Raw genomic sequence first — 21090 nt, forward strand, 5'->3', positions numbered from 1 at the left:
TTTATCCACCACTTCTGACCACAGAGGGTTAAACATTTAAACCTTTCCCCCCTCGTCCCAAACAGCGATGACCACTTCGTCCTGTGACCCTCATTAAGACCACAGCAGGGACATTGTGCAGGTTTCTGCTCACACTGCAACTTTCACTCACTTTAAATTCCATTTCATTCTGCACTGCAGCAGACGTCTGAATCCCGAGGTCAGCACTGTCCGAGAACCAGGCCCTTTCACTTCAGACTAAACCCTCTCCATCACGTCGTTAACAGCTCACAGGGTGGAGCTCCATTTTTAAACGATTTAAAGGAACTTTAAAACCCAGAAAAAATACAAAGTAAAGACCAACACATATAAAAGCACGTTTATTTACACAATCAGCATCTACTCAAACTAAACACGGTCAGTTCCCTCAGAACGCCAGCTTCTTCATCAGTAAATAAACCCTGGAGTCCACCTCGAAGCCGTGGAGGTTGTTGGCGTCCCCCTGGAGCCGCATGAGAAGACCACCGTAGGAAATGTACGCAGAACTGTGGAGAAAAAACATGCATTACTCAAGGGTTTCAAACTCCGTGGCTCACTGCAGTGGAACACTCGGGTATAAAAGCAGGTATTACCATGGAGCTAACGAGTGCGAATCCTGGAACTAGAAAAACTAGTGTGTTCTGAAACACACACATCCCCTATAAATACAGCTTAGTAAAATAGTTTATTAGTAAACCCCAGGCTGAGTTAGTGACCTTGGTTATTGATGTCTTTGATGGTCACACAGCTGGAATAATGTGGCTCTGACCCCCTCCGAATGTGGTTCGAGTGATCGGAACACAGCGTGTCCTTAAAAACGCACTGTACCCCATTCACACTCGTACATCATGGACACTAAGGACCAGAGGGTAACGCAGGCGTGAACTGGGTCTAAGTGTATTTGTTCAGTACACGCCTCTGATATCCCGTTGTTTTTATCCATGGCAATGATTTGTGAATCACACTCACAGTCGTGTCGCCGCTTCTGTGGAGGTCTCATCTCCTTCGATTTTATACGTCTTCCCGTACATCACATAATCAAACTGATCCGCCCTGAGAGGTGAGAAACTCGTTCTTAGATTCACTAGATACACGTTGACCATGTTCACTTCTTCATTATGTTAATATAGATGTGTTAATAATAGATGAGGTGGGCTTCACCTGGACGGTCTGTCGTCTTGAGGGTTGTACTCTCCATCGTCTGGCGTTCCGTCTTCATACAGAGTGCTGGCTATTACTAACCTGAATTTATCTCCTAACACAGAGAAAGACAATCAGATACATGCTTTTCTGTCTTAATTCTCACGCAAAACAGCTGTAACGCAGTAAAAATCCACCACACACTGAGCACAGAAACATACCGAGGTCGACAGGATAAATCTGAATATTGACGTCCAGGATCAGGTCCATCTTAAAGGACTCGCTCTCGCAGTGAAGCCGAGACACTGCGGGAGAACAGAGGACAGGAGAAACGTCTACAGCAGGTGGTGATAACGTTATTATTATGATTTAGAACACGGAATTAACTGCGTGAGTGATGTAGAGCGATGTATCTCAAGTGAAATGATGTGCAAACGGTCTTAAATATTTAACTTTGTAATGATAGTGTTAATCTTGCTCTTATTAAACAGCCTGGTTCTGTGTCTCATTTCTGTTTGGTGATTTTCTCAGGGATTGTTGAAAACAGGGTTTGTGTTATACTCAAGTTCTTTTGGAAAACACACAAATGTGGTAAATTAAGTAAATAAGGGACTGCAGTGTGATCACCTCTGTCAAATTTCTTTCCGTCCGGATCAATGTCTTTCACATCAAAGATGTCCTCAAACAGAATCCCAGCCATTTCTGCACGACCCTGGCTTCCTCTCCAGCAAAGTGACTCAGGCAGAAACTACTCTGAAACAAAACAAATTAAACACTTAATATGAAACATCAAAAAAAAAACGTCCACAACACTGAACGGTCCTCAGACGTTGGGTTTAAGTTCTCTGACTAACACCCGGACAAAATCCTCCTTTGTGGAACACCCCCAGTTCAGATCAGATTTTACTTTACTGCAGCATTTAAGTTCCACTTAATATTCTAATAACCAGCGGTAAAAATAATGTCTTTTAACATTCACATTTTCTTTACAATTCAGGGGAAAAAATCAGCAGCTTTTAGAAAATAAAATCTCCTGGAGATCAAAGATTAAAAATGTATTTTTTCCAACAAGTGCAAAAATAATGAAAGATCTACAGTAGCGTTAGCCGCTGATTTAATGAAACAATTTGGAAATGAATCAACATTAAACCTTCCCCACAGACAGAAAGGGTTCTCCTCGCCCCCTGCCTTTATTTAATCTCTCACTTTAACCACAACCCGTTTGTTATTGAGAATAACTGTAAAATCTTTCTAAAACATATAGCACTAGCACACATGTTAGCATTCTTAGCTTCTGCAGTGAATAAATAATAAAAGTCCTGTCTCGGGGTCACTTACTTGTCACAACTCTTCCGCGCTAGTCTCCAAAAGAGAGCTGCTTTAAATACTGCGATAAAAAATAATAAAGATTGTGATTAAATGTTATAAGTTTACGTGTAACGGTTAAATTTACATTACGTTACGTTACCACACCATATTCAAACACAACACGCGTCTGATGACGTTTTACGGCTTCCCTTTTTTTTCTTTTTTTTTCTTTTTTTTTTTGTAAAAAAATACGTGTTTTTAAATAGATTTAATCTCTCCTTTCACATTCACAAAATATTTATTTTTATCTATTGGCATTATGATTATTTATATATATATATTTTTAAACGACCATTAAAACCGTTTATTTTCATTGGACTACAAACCAACACCTTAAAACTACACACATTTACGACAACACCGTTCACTTTCCGACTTTAGTTACCAAGCAACGCAGTTCCTATGGAAACCAGCCGCGGCTCTCGGGCTCCAGTGCAAAGCTAGGCTTCGAGAAACAAACCGTAATCTAAAGCTCTGCGTTTTTTAAAGGTGTTATCTCTGCGGTTTCTGTAAAAGAGCTCCGTTGCAGTCGCCGACATGTCGAGGGGTATTTTATGTCTCAGTGCAGGGTGTTTCTGACTAAGGTGAGTGTCTTTATTAACGCGTTTAATGTTTTTACTTACACCTTGATTGTAAACAACAGCAAAAAAACCGTGTTCGCGACATAAACAGCATTTAAATTCTCTTTGGTAAACATTCGAAGTCTTAAATCACTCTCAAAGGCTCGAGTTTGTGAATTAAGAGTGAGTGTTTTCTGACTCGATTCAAGACACGTATCTAGAGTTCACTGTTCCACCTTAAATACTGTGATATTTAGAGGGACCGTTAGACCTTTTAAGGTGGACCGGAAAATTCGAGCAGCAACTTGGTAATTTTATGAAGAAATCAGACTAATGTTGGCATCAGTCATCGAGGCCACAGTCTGGAAAACGTACACTGTCTGTTTTTAAAAACTTACTTTAATAAAAGGCTGCATTTGACTGTTTTAATCCTGCTGTTTAAATATTAAAGCAGAGTTTAATGTGTCATTTCCAAGAAAGCATTGAACCTAAACTATTAGACGTGGTGGTGGTGTGTTAGTGTGTGTTGTGCTGGTGTAGAGTGGATCAGACACAGCAGTGCTGCTGGAGTTTTTAAACCCCTCAGTGTCTGGACTGAGAACAGTCCACCGACCAAAAACATCCAGCCGACAGCGTCCTGTGTCACTGATGAAGGACTAGAGGGCGGGCGACACACACTGTGCAGCGACAGATGAGCTACTGTCTCTGACTCTACATCTACAAGGTGGACCAACGAGGGAGGAGTGTCTCACAGAGTGGACAGAGAGTGGACACAGGGTTTAAAAACTCCAGCAGCACTGCTGTGTCTGATCCACTACCGGAGAACACATGTTATTTCAAGAGAACATAATCTCTTGGCCTTTGTGTTTTGATTGTTGAACTGTTTAATGATTATCTCTCTCTCTCTCTCTCTCTCTCTCTCTCTCTCTCTTTTAAGCAGATTGTGGATATATGAATTCCAAAAAGTCTGGGGGATTTGAGATGGGGGACATATTGGCAAATGAAGCAGATCTGCTCCTGATGATAAAAGAGGTCAGTGTCCCCCAGTGAAGTGTAACTGAAGGTGTTCTGGAGTTAAGTAGAAGTTTGTAGAGAAACTTGTGAACCCAGATTTCTCTCCAGTGGAGGTGAATGGAACCAGACGTCTCCATGTCTCCAACAAACACTCAGCATTTATTCCCTCTCCACCTTCAGCAGCGTCTCCACTGTCTACAGAGCTGTGTATGGAGGACTCTATCAGTGTGTGTCCCTCACAGCGTCCTGTAGGTCCCTCTCCACCAGGACTGGGTTTAAACACCACCCCCTTCTCCACACTACACTCAGACACCAGCCCTGTGTCCCCCACCGTCTACTGTCTCCCACCGTCTACTGTCCCCCACTGTCTACTGTCCCCCACCGTCTACTGTCCCCCACTGTCTACTGTCCCCCACCGTCCACTGTCCTCACTTTCTGTGAGGGGCTTTTAGAGGAGGACGTCTGGCTCCATTCACCTCCACTGTCCACTGCTCTGACTCTGGAAGTTTCTCTAGAATCACAACTCTCTCCATCACTGTGTTTTTCTGAGTATTTAATTGTTAATGTTGATAATATTCAGTATCTGAGGTTCTGTGAATTGGACGGGACGGTGAAGACGTTTGAGAAGGAATGCAAGAGCAAAGGGAAACTTGTCCCCTCAACTCCGAGCAGCCCACCCACAGACCCCAAACTCTTAATCATTCAGGTAGGATTCATCAGTCAGCGCTGAGGCTATGTTTACAATGACCTTAGAACACTGTACTTTACACTGACAGAGGCTGTCAGTTTTGTGAGTGAGGTTTGTGTGTGAGTTTTGTGTGTGTGTGTGAGTTTTGTGTGTGTGTGTGAGTTTTGTGTGTGTGTGAGAGTGTGTGTGTGTGTGTGTGTGTGTGTGTGTTTGAGTTTGTGTGTGTGTGTTTGAGTTTGTGTGTGTGTGTTTGAGTTTGTGTGTGTGTGTGTGTGTTTGTGTGTGAGTTTGTGTGTTTGTTTGTGTGTGAGAGTGTGTGTGTGTGAGATTGTGTGTGTGTGTAAGATTGTGTGTTTGTTTTTGTGAGTGTGTGAGTTTGTGTGTGTGTGAGATTGTGTGTGTGTGAGTTTGTGTTTTTGTGTGAGAGTGTGTGTGTGTGAGTTTGTGTGTGTGTGTGAGATTGTGTGTGTGTGTGTGGGTTTGTGTGTTTGTTTGTGTGTGAGATTGTGTGTGTGTGTGAGATTGTATGTGTGTGTGTGTGTGTGAGTTTGTGTGTGTGTGTGAGATTGTATGTGTGTGTGTGTGTGTGTGTGAGATTGTGTGTGTGTGTGAGATTTTGTGTGTGTGTGTGAGATTTTGTGTGTGTGTGTGTGTGTGTGAGTTTGTGTTTTTGTGTTTGTGTGTGAGATTGTGTGTGTGTGTGTGTGTGAGAGTGTGTGTGTGTGTGTGTGAGTTTGTGTTTTTGTGTTTGTGTGTGTGTGTGTGAGATTGTATGTGTGTGTGTGTGTATGAGATTGTGTATGTGTGTGTGTGTGTGTGAGTTTGTGTTTTTGTGTTTGTGTGTGAGATTGTATGTGTGTGTGTGTGTGTGTGTGTATGAGATTGTGTATGTGTGTGTGTGAGTTTGTGTTTTTGTGTTTGTGTGTGAGATTGTATGTGTGTGTGTGTGTGTGTGTGTATGAGATTGTGTATGTGTGTGTGTGTGTGTGAGTTTGTGTTTTTGTGTTTGTGTGTGAGATTGTATGTGTGTGTGTGTGTGTGTGTGTATGAGATTGTGTATGTGTGTGTGTGTGCATTGCTCTGGATGATTAATTTCAGAGGGTAAATTTTACTGTGCTGCTCTGCCTCAGTAAAATTTGCTGTAAGTTTTAGTACATAATTTATATTTACATACATACATTTTCTTTTCCGCTTCTCCATTTCAGGGTCGCGGTGAATTTATATTTATTTCTATATTATTTATATGAGAATATAAAATATAATTTGTGGTATAGATATTGCCCAGGTCACGTTTGATGGTGTATTGCTGTTATCTGGTTTGTTATGTCCAGCGTAATAAACACTGACTGTGTGTTTAAACGTGCAGAAGTGTGTTCTGTGTAGAGGAGGGTGTTGAGGTTCTCAGTGACGTGTGTGTGTTGTTTCTGCAGAAAGACCTGATCACTTCGTTTGATGACGGAGATGTGAAGGTGTTCTTCGAGCTGTGGGCAGAACACGTTCCAGCGGAGATTCGGGACACTGACCTCGCCGTCCAGAAACTGGAATTTTATTTAAACATTCACTTTGTGATTTTTCCACTCAAGAACTCCTTTGGAAGACTGGTAACGAGAGTTTTATGATGTGATTTTTAAAAGGCTTTAAGACTCAGGTATTTCATACATAACCTGCAGTGACAATGGAGTACTGTTTGATGACGAGCAATAAGTTGATGTTTACAATCCTGTGAATTACAGCGCACACAACACGTGGCTCAGCCAATCATTCATTCATTCATTCATTATCTGTAACCCTTATCCAGTTCAGGGTCGCGGTGGGTCCAGAGCCTACCTGGAATCATTGGGCGCAAGGCAGGAACACACCCTGGAGGGGGCGCCAGTCCTTCACAGGGCAACACAGACACACACACATTCACTCACACCTACGGACACTTTTGAGTCACCAATCCACCTACCAACGTGTGTTTTTGGACTGTGGGAGGAAACCGGAGCACCCGGAGGAAACCCACGCAGACACAGAGAGAACACACCACACTCCTCACAGACAGTCACACAGAGTGGGAATCGAACCCACAACCTCCAGGACCCAGATAAAATCAGATAAAATCAAATATATAGACTGTGGGCGTCACGGTGGAGCAGCAGGTCGTGTCTCTGTCACAGCTCCAGGGTCCTGAAGGTTGTGGGTTCGAGTCCGGCTCGGTTTCCTCCCACGCTCCAAAAACACATGTTGGTAGGTGGATTGGAGACTCAAAAGTGTCCGTGTGAGTGAGTGTGTGTCGCCCTGTGAAGGACTGGCGCCCCCTCCAGGACCCATCGCCACCCTGAACTGGAGAAGGGTTACAGACAATGAATGAATGACTATTAGACTGTATTGCCTTCTCTCCCCAGCAGATGTCCTCACTGAGCTATACAACTTCCACACAGATCAGCCATAATATTAAAACCATTGTCCTGCTTCTGCACTCACTCTCTGTCACACAAGGGTAGTTCTAAAACTACAGACTGCAGTCCTGTCCCGAGTGTCCTGTCAGTTATAATGAGAGAGGCCACTGACTGCCTGTGTATGTGTAAATCAGTAAATGAAAGTCTTTGCTGACATTGGTGTTTGTTTTAAAGGACAAAGCTGACTTTGATGAAAGGATCTGTCATTTTAAACACTACCTGGAAACCAGAGGGTCCGCTCTGAGTCAGACCACCGAGTTCCTGCCGTTTTACGCCTTGCCTTTTGTTCCCAACCCCGCGGCTCATCCCTCCTTTCAGGAGCTGTTTCAGGTGCTGAGTTTATTCCTCTTCCACGTTTGAGTAGATCCATGTTGAAGGAAGCCTGCAGCTGTTTTACAGATTCTCTTCTCAATGTGTCACCGCAGACACTTTCACTGGAACAATAGTTAAAACAAGCACTTTATAATGAGTATTGCTGTTTTAACGATAGACTTCAGATGGTCTTCCACATGCTACAGACACCACAGGCTGAGATACAGCAGTGTATTTAATGTAGACTGAAAATGATAGTTTTAGGACTCAGAGTGTGGGTATTAATGTGGTTTTTGTGTGTTTTTTGGTTTGTTTTCAGGACTCCTGGGCTCCAGATTTAAGGAGAAGACTTGAGAAGCTCTTGACTTCGATTCTGAAAGCTTCATCCGCTCCGAGACTCCTCACTTTATACGTATCCTTTAACTTTCACTTTAACTCAGGCTTTTATTATGGTTTCAGCTCTAAACCAGCTCCCAGTGAAGCAGGACAAACAGTGAGTCTCACCAATCCACCACCGAAGACCCCATCGCTCCAGAGAACACAGTTCCACTGTTCCACACACCAGAGGAACCCCATCGCTCCAGAGAACACAGTTCCACTGTTCCACACACCAGAGGAACCCCATCGCTCGAGAGAACACAGTTCCACTGTTCCACACACCAGAGGAACCCCATCACTCCAGAGAACACAGTTCCACTGTTCCACACACCAGAGGAACTCCATCGCTCCAGAGAACACAGTTCCACTGTTCCACACACCAGAGGAACCCCATCACTCCAGAGAACACAGTTCCACTGTTCCACACACCAGAGGAACCCCATCGCTCCAGAGAACACAGTTCCACTGTTCCACACACCAGAGGAACCCCATCACTCCAGAGAACACAGTTCCACTGGTCCACACACCAGAGGAACCCCATCGCTCCAGAGAACACAGTTCCACTGTTCCACACACCAGAGGAACTCCATCGCTCCAGAGAACACAGTTCCACTGTTCCACACACCAGAGGAACACCATCACTCCAGAGAACACAGTTCCACTGTTCCACACACCAGAGGAACTCCATCACTCCAGAGAACACAGTTCCACTGTTCCACACACCAGAGGAACTCCATCGCTCCAGAGAACACAGTTCCACTGTTCCACACACCAGAGGAACACCATCACTCCAGAGAACACAGTTCCACTGGTCCACACACCAGAGGAACCCCATCGCTCCAGAGAACACAGTTCCACTGTTCCACACACCAGAGGAACTCCATCGCTCCAGAGAACACAGTTCCACTGTTCCACACACCAGAGGAACTCCATCACTCCAGAGAACACAGTTCCACTGGTCCACACACCAGAGGAACCCTATCACTCCAGAGAACACAGTTCCACTGGTCCACACACCAGAGGAACCCCATCACTCCAGAGAACACAGTTCCACTGTTCCACACACCAGAGGAACTCCATCACTCCAGAGAACACAGTTCCACTGGTCCACACACCAGAGGAACCCTATCACTCCAGAGAACACAGTTCCACTGGTCCACACACCAGAGGAACCCCATCACTCCAGAGAACACAGTTCCACTGTTCCACACACCAGAGGAACCCCATCACTCCAGAGAACACAGTTCCACTGGTCCACACACCAATGCTTGGCTTTACACCATTCTGTCTAACACTTGGCATTGAGCATGTGGCTTTTCAATTGATCACTCTTTTTCTGAGGAGATTATACAAACTTTGTTTGTTTGTAGGTAAAGTCACAGAGCGTCTACACTCTTGGAAGTAGTGTGTGTGTGTGTGTTTGCAGTGCTGTGTGCTCTGATGAATGCAGTGTAAAACTTGTGTAAATCTGTTTTAAATTATTGTCTGTCAAGAGGATGATGTTTGTTCTGATGGCACTTGACATTTCTGAGTGTGTTCTGAGCCAGAGCAAATATTAACTTCTTCTGTTTGGATGAGTGTACTGCATTAAAAAGATTGAATACTTCACTCAGTAAACAGTGTTCAGCTACAGTATGAGCGGTGAGAAAATCCGAGACACATTTCCCTTAACATCAGCTCCACAGAGAGATACAGCGAGAACCAACAAAGGTGAAGATCTCTCGTTATTCACTCTGTGTTTTTAATTATGTGGGATATTTTTGCATATTTTTTTTGCTGTAAGAGATTTAAATGGGGAAAGGAGTGAGAGGTGGTTTTCCAGACAGGGATTAAGCCTAGTCCTGGACTACACAGCATTTTCATTCATTTATTCATTGTCTGTAATCCTTATCCAGTTGGCGATGGGTCCTGCAGGGGGCGCCAGTCCTTCACAGGGCAACACATATTCACTCACATACTCACACCTACGGACACTTTGATTCTCCAATCCACCTACCAACCTGTGTATTTGGAGTGTGGGAGGAAACCGGAGCACCCGGAGGAAACCCACGCAGACACAGGGAGAACACACCACACTCCTCAGACAGTCACCCGGAGGAAACCCACGCAGACACAGGGAGAACACACCACACTCCTCAGACAGTCACCCGGAGGAAACCCACGCTGACACAGGGAGAACACACCACACTCCTCAGACAGTCACCTGGAGGAAACCCACAAAGACACAAGGAGAACACACCACACTCCTCACAGACAGTCACCCGGAGGAAACCCACACAGACACAGAGAGAACACACCACACTCCTCACAGACAGTCACCCGGAGGAAACCCACACAGACACAGAGAGAACACACCACACTCCTCACAGACAGTCACCCGGAGGAAACCCACACAGACACAGGGAGAGCGGGAATCGAACCCACACCCTCCAGGTCCCTGGAGCTTACACAGCATTTTGAATTGTGATTTTCCACTGACAATAGGATATAGTCCAGGACTTAATCCCTGTCGAAAAAATCACCCCTAAATGTGTAAACATTAAACTACACATTGGTAAAATAAATCATTTTAAACCCAGGGATGTTTTATCCACCAAATCTCTCCTCAATGCTGTCAGAACCTTATCATTCATCATTTTAAAGGGGCTACCTTTTCAAGAACTCACTTGAATTACTGTGAAGCCCACCAAGCCATAGACACTGAAACAAGACCCCAGTCAGTTTTCTGTGCTCTCCCTAAGAAATAAGAGCACAGAGTAAAAACGGAGAAGAAAGAGAACAGAGTGAAAACGTCTAAAAGCCAGAGCTTCTGCTCCTCGCTCCTCACTGCTGTGCGCTCGGGGTCGGGGTGAACAGCGAGCGGCTCATTATCATTTAAAGGAACAGGTGCTGTTTACACAGGGGGAGAGTGATCCTTGTGGTCAGTACTAAGAGTAAAATAACAGTCTGTCATATGTTTGATATGGTCTCCACAGAGAGTCTGAAGCAGATGAGTGTGCAGTTGTCTGAAGCGGAGAAGAAAGCTTTCAGCTACATGAGGAAGTTCAATAAAATCAAGGTGGACTACAACAATCTGATCGGAGTCACGGCCGAACTCGTCGACTCACTCGAGGCCACGGTCCGAGGGAAAATGGCAAGAAATCACTCTCCTGCACCATCTTCCAGCTGTTTGTGTGTTTGTTTATTTGATTGTGTAGCTGTGTGTTTGACCGCGATGTTGATGTATAGCACAATAGCGCCCCCTTTGTAGAGCAAGCTGTAAACGTGAGAAATAACACCCCACTGTGGTGCAGTTACTAACCGTATGAATGTGAGTCAGTGAATGAGGAAGACTGAGGGAGTCCTCGCCGGTTCCATTTTATTCCCAGCATTATCAGGGATTTAACAGGTGTGTGTGTGTTTGTGTTTTATTTACAGATTACTCCTGAGTATGTTCAGGGAGTTTGTGTGCGTTTGTTCAGTGGTCAGATGAGACAGAGCGTCGCTCAGAGCATCGATTTCACCAGACCAGGAACAGTGAGTAACACACACACACACACACACACACACACACACACACACACACTAGTTTCATTTTAGTTTTATATATGGGAATTTATCATTTCTATGAAGGGGGTTTGTATATATGTTGAATTATAAAGGAGTAGTAGCTGTCGTGCTGTTTCACGTTCATAACTTTCAGCTCGTCAGTCAAAGGTGTTTCAGAAGAAGAGGCGGAGCCACACCCGGGTTCAGAAAAGTGTGCTGTGAACGTTATTACATTATTCTCTGATGTGAAATAGATCAGAGTGATCAGTGCTGTGTTTCCTCAACTTCTACTTCTTCTGCTTCTTGTGTGTGTGTGTGTGTGTGTGAAGGGATATTACTCTATGACTCCGTATGATGATGGATATGTAAGTCTCTGGTGTATATCTTCTTTCTCTCTCATTTCCCTTTGCTTTGCTCGTCTCTTTCACTCCTCTGCATTTGTCTGTCGTTAAAACTCCACTGGTTTCCACTGGATTCTCCCGTTTTATTAGTTTTCCCCTCATTTTCTGATGAATGTCCATGTTCAGACAGAGAAATCCTTTTTGTCTGAAGTAGATGGAGATGGTTTGTTGAATCCCACAGGCCATGTGCACTTTACCCTGTTGAATCATATTAGCCCTAATATCTGTCCCTGAAGATTGATGATATTTGCTCAGACAGACTTAGAGACTACTCTTCTTTTAGTTCTAATTGTTTACTTTAGGGACGGCATGGTGGTGCAGCAGGTAGGTGTCGCAGTCACACAGCTCCAGGGACCTGGAGGTTGTGGGTTCGATTCCCGCTCCGGGTGACTGTCTGTGAGGAGTTGGTGTGTTCTCTCTGTGTCTGCGTGGGTTTCCTCCAGGTGACTGTCTGTGAGGAGTTGGTGTGTTCTCTCTGTGTCTGCGTGGGTGTGCTCCGGTTTCCTCCCACAGTCCAAAAAACACACGTTGGTAGGTGAATTGGCGACTCGAAATTGTCCGTAGGTGTGAGTGAATGTGTGAGTGTGTGTCGATCTGTGAAGCACTGGCGCCCCCTCCAGGGTGTGTTCCCGCCTTGCGCCCAGTGATTCCGGGTAGGCTCCGGACCCACCGCCGCCGTAAACTGGATAAGGGTTGTGAAGGTAGAATCAAATTTAATTAAACAAATAAACAGCCACCACATGTATAACTTGTCAGAAATTCACTTGAGTGTCTGGGCAGCCGTAGCCTCATGGTTAGAGACCGGGCCTGGTACCAGAAGGTTGCTGGTTCAATCCCAAAGACCGGCGGTGACAGCCACAGCTGAGAGACCCTTGAGCAAGGCACTGAACCCACAAACACTCTCCGGGCGCCAGGGATGAGTGTGTGTTCACAACCCCTAGTGCACTATTGTGTGTGTGTTCACTGCCACTGACGGGTTAAATGCAGAACACACATTTAGTCGTACATTTTACAATGACAAATATTTGCACATGTTTATTATTAGGTGCTGCTCATTTGGACTGACAAAGCTACGATTAAATTCAGTCCTGTTCAAACCTTCTTTATTCCCAGACAAACCTTTACGCACACGGAGGATAAACACGGAGGGCAAACACTCAAGATTTACGCCACTCGAGTGTGTTTGCACCCTCGGATTAACTCCGGTCATGCCTATAATAAATAACCAGAATAAACACTGTTCAAACCACAGGATTTCTAGCATTGCTTTATTACAAAAGAGAAACACTCCGCCTCGAGGCTTTCCTCTCCAGAGCACGTCGTTAAAATTCCACCTAACGCCAACTGCTAAATTACTCCACGATCTATCACTGCAGTTAACACACACTGACCAGAGCAAACGCCCCTCGCCGGGCCGACGAGATCGGTCAAAAGTAATGGACCTGTGTTACAGTAAAACCATAAGGAACATAATATGGACAGGACACTAGAAAAATGAGTCTCATAAACTCGAGTACAAGTAAATTGTGATCTGAAAACTCCTATCGGTTCCTGATGCTTGGTTCTTAATGATAATGTCTCTGCCGCACTGCTGCGGTGACTGGAGGTCCTGTTTTATTCCTGCTTTAAAAACCTAAAACGACCGGCTCTCACTGAACTGAGGAAAGAGCAGATTCCTTTACTCACTGATGTGTGGTTTGAGAATGATTGGGAAACATCATTCATTCATTATCTGTAACCCCTTATCCAGTTCAGGGTCACGGTGGTTCCAGAGCCTACCTGGAATCATTTGGTGCAAGGCGGGAATACACCCTGGAGGGGGCGCCAGTACTTCACCGGGCAACACACACAAACTCACACCTACGGACACTTGAGTCGCCAATCCACCTACCAACTGTGGGAGAAAACCAGAGCACCTGGAGAAAACCAGAGCACCTGGAGGAAACCCACGCAGACACAGGGAGAACACACCACACTCCTCACAGTCACCCAGAGGAAACCCACGCAGACACAGGGAGAACACACCACACTCCTCACAGACAGTCACCCAGAGGAAACCCACGCAGACACAGGGAGAACACACCACACTCCTCACAGACAGTCACCTGGAGGAAACCCACGCAGACACAGGGAGAACACACCACACTCCTCACAGACAGTCACCCAGAGGAAACCCACGCAGACACAGAGAACACACCACACTCCTCACAGACAGTCACCCGAAGGAAACCCACGCAGACACAGGGAGAACACACCACACTCCTCACAGACAGTCACCCGGAGGAAACCCACACGGACACAGGGAGAACACACCACACTCCTTACAGACAGTCACCCAGAGGAAACCCACGCAGACACAGAGAACACACCACACTCCTCACAGACAGTCACCCGAAGGAAACCCACGCAGACACAGGGAGAACACACCACACTCCTCACAGACAGTCACCCAGAGGAAACCCACACGGACACAGGGAGAACACACCACACTCCTTACAGACAGTCCACCAGAGGAAACCCACGCAGACACAGAGAACACACCACACTCCTCACAGACAGTCACCCGAAGGAAACCCACGCAGACACAGGGAGAACACACCACACTCCTCACAGACAGTCACCCAGAGGAAACCCACACGGACACAGGGAGAACACACCACACTCCTTACAGACAGTCACCCAGAGGAAACCCACGCAGACACAGAGAACACACCACACTCCTCACAGACAGTCACCCAGAGGAAACCCACGCAGACACACAGAACACACCACACTCCTCACAGACAGTCATCTGGAGGACACCCACGCAGACTCAGGGAGAATACACCACACTCCTCACAGACAGTCACCTGGAGGAAACCCACGCAGACACAGGGAGAACACACCACACTCCTCACAGACAGTCACCCGGAGGAAACCCACGCAGACACAGGGAGAACACACCACACTCCTCACAGACAGTCACCCAGAGCAGGAATCGAACCCACAACCTCCAGGCCCCTGGAGCTGTGTGACTGTGACACCTACCTGCTGTTCCACCGTGCCGCCCATGATCAGAAAACACTGCAAAATTAATGTCTTGACTTACTCTTAAGTCTTTTAATCTCCGAGTTTCTTTCTTTAATACATTATTCAGTTTTTTACCTTCCTTGTTTTAGGAAACCAAACCCTCACTCATTAACACCATTAACACAGAGGTCACTCTCTACATGTCCATCTGAAACTTCAGGTTCTGCATGAGCCCTAACCCTACGCTCAGAGCAGCATGCTAACCCCGAACTGTAGCTGTATATCCACCGATCAGCCAAAACATTAGAACAACCGAATCACCTCCACTGACCGTACAGACGTCCTCCGATCGAGAATCACACCGTGTCTGTCACGATTCACGGGGCGGACTGACGGAGGCGGACGCACATGCTAGAACACAGATACTTTAATATAATAAAACAAAGAAACAAAACAAACACAAACGGACGCAGATACGAAGTGAGGAAACAACAAGACTAGGAATTTAAACAAAACGACTTGACTTAGAGAGGGAAAGAAACAACGCGACATGACTATCAACGAGAAAGAAGCAACACGACTTGGACTTGAAACTTAGCAAAACAACACAACATGACTTTGGAAACAAAACGAACGACCGATACCAGGAAGTGACACACGGGAACTTAAATACTACATACAAACGAGACACACCTGAGACAGATAACGAGGACAGCGGACAAGGAGGCGGAACAAAGTCGGAAATGGGCGGAGACAAGGACAACAACAGACAGAGCCATGTGCAGAGATAGCACATGGCAGGGAAAACAGGCATGATGAGAACAGGACGAGGGCGTGACCGTGTCCAGAGAACTGTAGTGTTTTGGCTGATCGGTGTCAATGTAGGGTGCTAATATTTGTTTACAGCGAAGTGAACTGGGTGAGTATTTATGAATCAAAACATAACACTTTTCACAGTCTTTAGAAGGAATTTCACACTTCAAAAAAAATAATATTTATTTATTTTTTATTTTAGAAATATATTTATTAGTAACAGCATCAATAATAAAAGAGTCATTTATATAAAACTTTATTTATTTCACTTATAGGGAACAGTAATAATACATTCTCTACAAATAACAAAGATCAAAGGACTTATATATGAATTTATATATTTATTACTAAACATATCAAATATAGATTTACATTTCTGTGTGTGTGTGTGTGTGTGTGTGTGTGTGTGTGTGTGTGTGTGTAGGCCTCCTCCATGCTACGAGCATCTATTGCAGCACAGTGAGTAAAACTGTAATACCTTATATTCTCTTTGAAACACTACTGGATCTAATCTATTCTAGTTTTGTGGATGTTCATTATTCAGCCATCTTTTGTGAAGGATTATTTCTTGATTGTGGAACTACTGCATGAGGATTTGATTGCATTCATCCTGATAAATGTAAAATAAATGTAAAATAAAACCACTCCAACTCATCCCAAATCTGCTGGATGGAGCTGCATCACTCCCCAGAGCACAGTTCCACTGCCACAGCACTCAGTCCTGGGGAGATTTACAGCCCTCTGACTGACACTTGGCTTTGGGTTTGATGACATTAGGCTCATATGCAGCTGCTCCAGAGAAGGACATCTCTCCATGAAGGAGTGCACTTTAAAATGATGGTTGTCTTCTGGTCAAACAGCGGTGTCCATCGTTTAGTTCCCCACTGTTGCTCTTCCTTTAAGAAGTGGACCATTTTCCTCATGTCTTCACTGTTTTCTCTCTCTCTCTGTCTCTCTCTCTCTCTCTCTCTCTCTCTCTGCTTCTCTCTCTCTCTCTCTCTCTCTTTCTATCTGCCTCTCTCTCTCTGTCTCTCTCTCTCTGTCTGTCTCTCTCTCTCTCTCTCTCTCTCTCTCTCTCTCTCTCTCTCTCTTCAGGACACCTAGAGACATCCCCCTGTTGCCCTCTCTGGATTATGAGAAGCTGAAGTGTGATCTGATGAATGGATCGGACAGACTGAAGGCCCTGTTGCTCCAGGCTCTTCGCTGGGTACAGTCAACAACACCAAAACATTCACACGAGCGCTCTACATCCACTCATGCAGACATTTTACCTCATGCACCATATGGGGGCGCTGTGATTAAAATAGATTTAGTATAGAATACAAATCAAAAATGAATAAATTAATGAAGCATTGATAAGCACAGACCACTGTGTAATGGTAGTTTCACTGAGGAAATAATACAGTGTGTGTGTGTGTGTGTGTGTGTGTGTGTGTGGTTCTAGAGACTGACCCGTTCTGTTCAGGGGGAGCAGAGAGACACGGTTCTGCAGGCCTTCATCAGCAATGACCTGCTCATCTGCTGCAGCACCAAACAGGTGAGAAGTGTCTGGTTATTTACAGTTATTCTCCAAGAGTTCGGTTCTCCATTAGAACTCCACCAGCTGCCAGTCGACGAATAATTAGTCTTTCCCAGTCCCTCGCATCAGTGAGTCTCTCCTCAGAGACACGTGAGTCCACCACTTCTTTTCGAACGGCTGCTAACGGAAAACCCCTGGAGAGCTTAAAGGTGCTGTATATGATTCTGGAGCAGAAACTCTGGCCCCCTACAGGCATTTCTGTGAAACAGCAGAAATATGTCATTGTTACCCACTTACGAAGCAGGACCAGAGCATCCTCCTCATCTCTTTTCACGCCTCTCAGTGTTTAGGGGCTCTCTCCACCGTACAAACACCTCCCGAGTGTTTATCCGTGTCTTTGGTTGCTTCCCTGCCGTCTCTCCTCGACAGTGTTCAACACACGCTGCATGCGTCCGATACGAAGCCTCCCTTGGTCCTCCCTCTCCCTGGTCCTGTGCAGGAGCACCAGCGCCCCCTGCTGCTGATATTCTGCAGCAGTGTTGCGTTTTTCTTTCCTGTTTGTGGAACCAGAGCTGAATACGAACACCGGCCTTTTTTCCTCAGTGTGAAGCGTCTTTAACTCACACTGCCCAGATCTGGAACATCAGCTGACAGACACTGTAACTCCATCAAACCAACAACCTACTGCTGATGGGGTCAATGCTTAGACCCCTGCACCTCTACAGTACAGTTTTATATTCACACACACTGTTCAGTACCATTCCTACTTTTAATAAGACATTTTTACACTGAATTCACCTGAAAGTCTGTGATTCTTCACTCAGTTAAACTGCTTGTAACACACAGGGCTCTTTCTGTGTTTATTCAAATCAAGTTAATGTTTGAATGAAATAGTGCAAAGTTACATTTCAGTTTAGATGTTCACTTCAAATCAACATCTGTCCCATTGTTCTCCTACTGTTCACAGAGCACGGACGCTGCTCTAACCGTCAGAACTCAGCGCTGCCCTCTGTGCTGTCTGTGCCAAAGATACAAAAGCAGTCTGTTCATAGTCAAAAAAAACAAGTCAAACCTCTTTCTCCAGGTGCCTCTCACCTGAGGACAGGTGTGTTCATGTGACAGATCTTTGGCTCCAGGGGCGGAAAACAGGAGCAAACCAGCAGCTTAGAGTTCAGCCAGGAATTCATGGAGAATCCACCCAAAAAGATCAGATTTCCTCCAGAATCTGGTTTGAATTTCTGCGGAAATAATGACAGCTCCAAAGTCATTCATACATCCTCCAGAAAGTCAGTCATCTGCAGTGTTTCTGAGCCCTGCTCTCAGATTCCTTTCTGCCTGAGCTTGTATGCCATGTTCCCGAAATATATGTGAGAGCACAGTGCTGTGCACTTCGTTTTCTGGGTCATAGGGTCCCCTTCATAAAGGAAGGATTCTCTTCATATTTCAGGCTTTTTATGACTATTATAAGGGCAAAGTTCAAACTATTACAGTTCCATTTTCCCAAATTCACCAGATCTGTCTCGCGTGGTTGCCATGAAGAGGAGAATAAGACGACGGTAACCGCGGACCGTGGAGCGAGAACTCCACTTAGAAACCTGTAGCACAGAGTCTCCTCGGTTCCCAAACGCTCCCACAGCGTCAGTAAAGAAAAGAGGATGGAGCTCAGCGCCAAACTCACCTCCATCAACACTTTTCAATATATGCAACACTTTAGAATTTTATGAATTTTAAGAATATATCAACTAAAGAGGATTTCACTTTCAAAGATATCATTTGTAGCTGTGTATCTGCTGTTAGAATGAAAGAGAGTCGTGTTGGTGAAGTGGGTGAAAGTCTGAGTGGCTTTAACTCCAGTGTTTTTTCCACAGAAGTCTCTTCTCCATCTCCTTAAATCGAAGAATGATATCGTGAGGCAGTACACTGCTCGACTCGTCAATGCCTTTGCCTCGCTCTCCGACGGTGAGTGGAATGATGTTGCTTCCAGCGTGGCATGCAGATTCCTCTGAAATATTTTACATTTTTACATTTCAAACGAAATTGTTTCAAAAGGACGTGTTGTCATTGACGCAGAGTCGTTTTAGGAGCCTCTTACCAATGAGTTTCAGTTAACAACTTTTCAGACAGAGCTGTTAGTCACTTTTTTACCCCCTAATTTCTTTGTTGTCCCTGAATTTAACCATTTATGCTCCACAGAGCGACTCCCCCGTGTAGGGGGAACACTGGTCTGAGTTTCAGAGTTCCTCAGAATTTGTGGTAGCTCAAACAGACAGATGTTTGTCCTGTGAAGATTCCATAATCTCTGACACATTCAGAAAAGAACTGACCGCTCCTTTAAGTGTGAGATATCAGCTGAGTTTCACAGAGGAATAAAGGCCTGACTGTGTTTCTGAGCCTGTGTTTTTCTCTGCAGGCCGTGCGTATTTGTCTCAGTGCTCGTCTCTGCTGAAGCTGCTGGTGGAGTGTCTGCGGACGGAGGAGAAGGACTCTGTCGCCAGAGAGAACGTCCTCGGAGCTCTGCAGAAACTCAGCCTCAAGTAAATTACAGTTCATTTTAAATCCAAAGCAAAGGAAGTAGACTCAAACTGTTGAAAATAAACACCTGAACATGGAGACATTTGTAAAGTGTGTGTGGTCGACGTTCCCTGAGGCCCAGTGCCCCTAGCCACAACATTTCACTTTCTGGCTACTCACATTACGGCCTGGACACTTTGGATATACCTTATACCTTAAAATAATCTGTATGTTCAGTACTTTAATTAAAATTAAAGTCTTGTTTCCCTCTTCTCCACAGTGGAACACAGTTCTGTTTCTTAATGAAACGTCTGTGACCTGCTTTGGTCCAAACCCCACGAGCCCCACAGCAGTGTTCTCCCCCGGTGTAAACAGCCCCTGTTCAGAACGCCCGCTTTCAGCACCTGTTCCTTTAAATGATAATGAGCCGCTCGCTGTTCACCCCGACCCCGAGCGCACAGCAGTGAGGAGCGAGGAGCAGAACCTCTGGTTTTTAGCCGTTTTCACTCTGTTCTCTTTCTTCTCCGTTTTTACTCAGTGCTCTTATTTCTCCGCGCTCATTGTGTCTGTTTTGCTGAGTTTAACCTCGTCTTTGTGCTCTCACATAAACACGGGTCCAGCGCTGTGATTGGACAGACTCAGACGAGGGGGCGGGGCCATTCTAAAGTCTCTGCACTTGACGTCAGAAGCGGAGCAGAATCAGAACGACTCGTTTTATCCTGTGTTTCTGACTCAGGCAGCGCACAGAGAACTGACTGGGGTCTTGTTTCACAGTGTGTGGGTTGGTGGGCTCCAGATCCTCACATTAATGTGAACCTGCACTGAACAAAGGATTTTATCATCCTATGTGCTTTTTACTCTCTCTGTGTGTGTGTGTGTGTGTGTGTGTGTGTGTGTGTGTGTGTGTGTGTGTGTGTGTGTGTTTGTTTTCAGGAGGTTCCATCAGTCCTCTCTGATCAGACAGGGGTTAATCAGTTGGCTGGTGGATGAGCTGCAGGACTCAGATTCATTATCGGATTATACTCTGGAATACGCCGTGGCTCTGCTCATGAACCTCTGCCTTCGCACACAAGGTACACAACACTCCACATTTCCATCTCCTTTAAAGGAGCAGTCTGTCATTTTTCTAAGAGGTGATTATTTATTAATTATTCACATTTTTATACAAAGTGCAACTCACGTGAGACTCAAGCTGCTCTGGTGTCTGTGGACGGACCAGTTCATGCTCCACACAGCGGGTGCCTCACATAGTGGTGCCCATGTTTACAACAGGTTTAGCCCAGAGTCTATGATACATACCAGACGCTAGGCATCAGTGTAATGGCTGTTTACTAATGTAAAGAATTTATAATATTTTTGTAATAAAAAGCATGGTGCATGGTGTACCACA

General features: G+C 45.2%; 2 protein-coding genes across 12 annotated transcripts in view; one reads left to right on the plus strand and one right to left on the minus strand.

Annotated features, from left to right (window-relative positions):
* Positions 1-346: 346 nt before the first annotated feature.
* polr2h (RNA polymerase II, I and III subunit H) lies at positions 347-2674 on the minus strand. 5 transcript variants are annotated; one of them, XM_066647254.1, is made up of 7 exons: positions 2632-2674; positions 2497-2545; positions 1786-1911; positions 1380-1463; positions 1180-1273; positions 988-1071; positions 347-524 (listed from the first exon to the last, which is right to left on the minus strand). In XM_066647254.1, the coding sequence occupies exons 3-7, from the start codon at positions 1856-1858 to the stop codon at positions 407-409; spliced, it is 453 nt and encodes a 150-aa protein (XP_066503351.1). In that variant the 5' UTR covers positions 1859-1911; positions 2497-2545; positions 2632-2674; the 3' UTR covers positions 347-406. The 5 variants fall into 5 exon arrangements, with proteins under 5 accessions (XP_066503351.1, XP_066503353.1, XP_066503350.1 ...); XM_066647256.1 differs by having other exon boundaries at positions 1786-1906; positions 2497-2659; XM_066647253.1 differs by having other exon boundaries at positions 2497-2658.
* A 254-nt stretch (positions 2675-2928) lies between these two features.
* Positions 2929-21090, plus strand: part of LOC136671535 (lisH domain-containing protein ARMC9) — a 48415-nt gene continuing 30253 nt past the window's right edge. For 5 of the 7 annotated variants that reach the window (XR_010795725.1, XM_066647250.1, XM_066647249.1 and 2 more), the window contains exons 1-16: positions 2929-3110; positions 4027-4118; positions 4681-4806; positions 6219-6389; positions 7404-7559; positions 7861-7953; positions 9605-9629; positions 10895-11052; positions 11337-11435; positions 11777-11812; positions 16095-16129; positions 16766-16877; positions 17115-17207; positions 19058-19148; positions 19600-19723; positions 20634-20773. Coding sequence is in view for 6 of the 7 variants with exons in the window: in XM_066647250.1 (XP_066503347.1) it covers positions 4038-4118; positions 4681-4806; positions 6219-6389; positions 7404-7559; positions 7861-7953; positions 9605-9629; positions 10895-11052; positions 11337-11435; positions 11777-11812; positions 16095-16129; positions 16766-16877; positions 17115-17207; positions 19058-19148; positions 19600-19723; positions 20634-20773 (1540 nt within the window). In the remaining variant the exon portion in view is untranslated. The remainder of the gene's footprint in view (positions 3111-4026; positions 4119-4680; positions 4807-6218; positions 6390-7403; positions 7560-7860; positions 7954-9604; positions 9630-10894; positions 11053-11336; positions 11436-11776; positions 11813-16094; positions 16130-16765; positions 16878-17114; positions 17208-19057; positions 19149-19599; positions 19724-20633; positions 20774-21090) is intronic. The other 2 variants (XM_066647248.1, XM_066647251.1) reach the window with 2 other exon arrangements.

Source organism: Hoplias malabaricus, chromosome 16 (assembly GCF_029633855.1).
Source record: "Hoplias malabaricus isolate fHopMal1 chromosome 16, fHopMal1.hap1, whole genome shotgun sequence".
Classification (NCBI taxonomy): domain Eukaryota; kingdom Metazoa; phylum Chordata; class Actinopteri; order Characiformes; family Erythrinidae; genus Hoplias; species Hoplias malabaricus.